We start from the raw sequence: 3,977 nt of genomic DNA, 5'->3' as shown, positions 1-3,977 counted from the left end.
AGGTGAATCGTCAAGTCGCAGGCAGAAATCCTGTTTGGCTCCTCCAAAACACCAAGGGAGTTTAGTGCCAGGTGGATGGACTAATTTTTACTAAGTTTGCTGGTTTTTTTTTTTACTAGATTTTGCTAAATTTAATTTTGCTGAACCGAAAGAAGGAGGTCCTCCTGCCCTTCCTCTCGCTTTAGTTCCGACGGATGCTGGGGGAGGTGTCTTGCCCTGTGGAGGTGGGAACTCAGCAGGGCAGGCTGAGGCAGCCCTGATTAAAGAACAAGAGAAAATTCTGGGCTTTTTTAACCCAGCAAAGGGGGCAGGGCCCAGCACCTGGGGGCTGGAGTGAGGCAGCTTGGACACAGAGCAAAGCCCGGGTGTTACCCCTCTGGTTTGGGGTTTTGTTTCTCAAGCGCCGGTTTTGTTTTAATTTTTAAAATCAAATTAACTTTAAAATTCAATCGAAACCCCCTTGCCCGAGCGGTGATTACTTCTGAGTCGTTGAACCTTGTTTGTTTACCTTCTTTTTTTCCCCTTTTTTTTTGTTTTATCTCTTCCTGCTGTTCCAACCCAACAGGCAGAATCACCAAGATTTTCATAACCCACCTCCACGGCGACCACTTTTTCGGGCTCCCCGGCCTGCTGTGCACGCTCAGCCTGCAGAGCAGCCCCGACCCAAACAAGCCACCCGTGGATATTTACGGGCCCTTAGGGCTGAGGAGCTTCCTGTGGCGGAGCCTGGAGCTGTCCCACTCCCAGCTCCTCTTTCCCTACGCCGTCCACGAGCTGGTGCCCACGCGGGACCAGTGCCCCGAGGAGGAGTTCAGGGACTTCTCGCACTTGGACGGGGGTGAGGTTCCCCCCCAGGGCCCTGGAGGGAGAGTACTGCGCCTGGACCCGGGAGAGGGCTCCTACTTGCTGGAGGAGGACGAGCAGCTGGTGCTGAGGGCGTTCCGCCTCTTTCACCGCGTCCCTTCCTTCGGCTTCGTGCTGGAGGAGAAGCCCCGGCCTGGGAGGCTCAACGTGCAGAAACTGAAAGACCTTGGTAACTACTTCGACTTATCCTTCCTCTTTTTGTTTTTTTTTTTTTTAATGTTTTTGTTTGTTTGTTTGTTTGTTTGTTTGTTTGTTTTTAACCCCCAACTTCTTGTGTTCAAGCGGTGAAACTCTTGGTTTTCGGCCAGCGTAACGCGGCCGGGTTTCCTGGCAGCCGAAATCTTTTTGTGACCACCCCTTCCTAGGGGGTTCTAGCAGCAGCCAGGAGCTGCTGCCCCCCGTCTCCACAATCTCTTTTAATTCAGTTTTCCACTGCAGGCATTGCAATGCTCCGTAGCCTCGCAGGGTTCTGAATGGGCGTGTGACACCAATGCCAATTAGTGCTGCGTTAATTTCCCGTTTTCACAATGGGAAGAGCAAGCAAGGTCAGGGGACGAAGTTTTAAAAAGCTCCACGTGGCTTTCAGGAAAATGCATGGCCAGTGTATTTGCATGGCTTTGTTGGCTTTAGTGAGAAAAATATAGCTTTTTTTTTTTTTATAGTTGCCCAGAGAAGCTGTGGCTGCCCCTGCATCCCTGGAAGTGTCCAAGGCCAGGGCTTGGAGCAACCTGGGATAGTGGAAGGTGTCCCTGCCCATGACCCTTAAAATCCCTTCTGACTCAAACCAGGCCATGTTTCTGTGGTTTTCTTCAAGCAAGCTTCCCCGCTAGTGTGACGGGCTCTTTATTTGCACGAAAAACGTGAAATATGAGTTGTTTTCTTATATACTGACGCCGTGTTTGTTTTCAGCGAGCCAGCTCCACATGTGGCACATTCAAAGTGATCTTTGTTTAAACCTGACACGCCGTATACTTACAGTGCAGCGAGTGTGATTACTTATTATTATTATTATTATTATTATCATTATTATTATTATTATTTTTACTCAGGGGCTCTCTCTTGCCTTTCTGTCTGCAGGGGTTCAGCCGGGCCCTCTGTACGGGAAGCTGAAGGGCGGGGCCGCAGTCGTGCTGGAAAGCGGAGCGAGGATCTGTCCCTGGGAGGTGCTGGAAGAGCCCGTTCCCGGCAGGAAGGTGTGCATCCTGGGGGACTGCTCGGGGGCGCCGGGGGACGAGGCCGCGCGGCTGTGCCGCGACGCCGACGTGCTGGTGCACGAGGCCACGCTGGACGACAGCCAGCAGGAGAAGGCCAGGGAGCACGGGCACAGCACCCCGGGGATGGCGGCGGGTTTTGCCAGGCTGTGCCGGGCCAGGAGGCTGGTTTTGACCCACTTCAGCCAGAGGTACAGGCCGGCCGGCCAGGCAGGGGAGGGGGACGCGGAGGTGGCCGAGCTGAGGAGGCAGGCGGAGTCCGTGCTGGGGGGACAGGAGGTGACGCTGGCTGAGGACTTCATGACCGTAGAGATTCCCATGAAGAAGGGAAGAACAGCGGCGCTGGCCAGCCCTGAGTGAAGGCACAGAGCCGGGGTGGTGTTGGACAGCGCTTAAAAATAACTGTTGGGGGCCTGGTGAGCAAATTCTCTTCCCCCGGAGCGCAGGGAGATCGGTTCAGAGCGCCGGGTGCAGTCAGTGCTGCTGCTGTAAAGCAAGGGAAGAAGGATGCTCAGGCATCTGGAGCTGGAATATATTCGTGAGGGGTGGTTTTGGACACCTGGCCTCCCCAGATGGCTTCACGGCCCGGGAGCTTTCCCTGGAGATTCCCTGGAGCGCAGCTCTGGATCACCGTTTGGCTTTCACACGCCCCTCCAGGAAGGTTTGTGCTCTGCAGAGCAGTTTCAGCCATCCTGCCTCCTGAGAGCTTTCGAACAACATCTACTTCAGACTTGCACACGGCGTTTTGTGACTGTTACCCCGTTTCTGTGTGAGAGGGCACTGAATTTAATAAAGTGCCGAGAGCTCTGCCAAGTGGGTGTTGCTGTGCTCGAGTGGAGGAGCCCTTCTGGTTCTCCGTTTGCAGCACGTGAAGTCTCCTCACAAATAAACGCAGTTTAGGCTCCCTGTCAGAAGCGAATTGCTCTTAACAGTTTGGTTCATTTAAAGCCGGGAAGCGCCAGCCCTAAAAATCGGCACATCGCCCCCCCCCCCCCGCGCCAGGCCAGTGAGGTTTTGGAAGCGTGCTCTGGAAGTCTTCGAGGCAGATGGCAAGCAGTCTTCCTTGAAGTGTTCCCTCCAAGTGCGCTTTCAAGGATGAATCGCCCCGATAAAGGCCTGTTTGTGTTTGCAGAAATACCCCCCCCCGTGGGAGGAGTTTCACCTTGGCGCGGCTCAGCCTGTTTTCTGCGGCGACTTTGTTCTTTCCGTGAAGGGACGGCACAGGCCCGGCTTTTATCTCCTTTTTCTTCCACGCCTCGAAATGGCAGTTTGGGAGTCTCCCGGGTTTTATCTCGATTCGGTGGTAGAAATTAAAAATTATGTGGTTTCGAAAAAAAAAACCCCAACCTAAATATCCCCCGGGATGTTTATCTCCTTGTGGCTTTCTTATCAACGCTGAGGATTCCGGCGGGTTTTAAGTCCAGCTGCTACAACCTGTGCCTGTGCTTCTGCTGCTTTAACTGAGCAACAGCCCTCAAAGGGATAAAAAAAAAATAAAAAAGGAGCGTGATTTCCCAGTGTTTGGCCGAATGGGTCGAGCAGAATTCTGTGTGTTACCCCCCCCGTCCCGTCCTTCACACGGGCTCCGTCCCACGTGTGGTTGCGGTAAATCCGAACCCATCACACCGACGTTAATATTTTTTTTTTGCTTCAAAACGCAGAGGTGGGGGAGTCTTTGATTCCTTAAAAAAAAAAATAATAAAAAATAAAAATAAAAAATAACACCGGGAAGGGGTGCGAGCTTGGGGAACACGACTTCTGGGGCGGAAACTCGCTGATTTCTGCGACTTTTCCCCCCCAAAAAAAACCAGCAATAAAGCAGGCAGAGCCCGTGCGTTCTTTCTCCCGGTGAATTGTGGTTTTTTTTCCTCTTTTCTGCGATTCGGGCGTTTCTCGGGGTGA

At 52.9% G+C, this 3,977-nt stretch overlaps 1 protein-coding gene across 1 annotated transcript in view; it reads left to right on the top strand.

The window, feature by feature from the left end:
• Nucleotides 1–2,542, top strand: part of ELAC1 (elaC ribonuclease Z 1) — a 3,339-nt gene extending 797 nt beyond the window's left edge. Inside the window, exons 2-3 of the mRNA XM_018078763.2 lie at nt 566–1,033; nt 1,942–2,542. Coding sequence (XP_017934252.1) covers nt 566–1,033; nt 1,942–2,435 — 962 coding nt within the window. The 3' untranslated portion in view covers nt 2,436–2,542. The remainder of the gene's footprint in view (nt 1–565; nt 1,034–1,941) is intronic.
• The last annotated feature ends 1,435 nt before the right edge of the window (nt 2,543–3,977 follow it).

This window comes from Manacus vitellinus, unplaced genomic scaffold (genome assembly GCF_001715985.3).
Source record: "Manacus vitellinus isolate BGI_N305 unplaced genomic scaffold, ASM171598v3 scaffold_42_pilon, whole genome shotgun sequence".
NCBI classification, from domain to species: Eukaryota; Metazoa; Chordata; class Aves; order Passeriformes; family Pipridae; genus Manacus; species Manacus vitellinus.
This window is presented reverse-complemented; position numbering and strand designations above follow the sequence as displayed.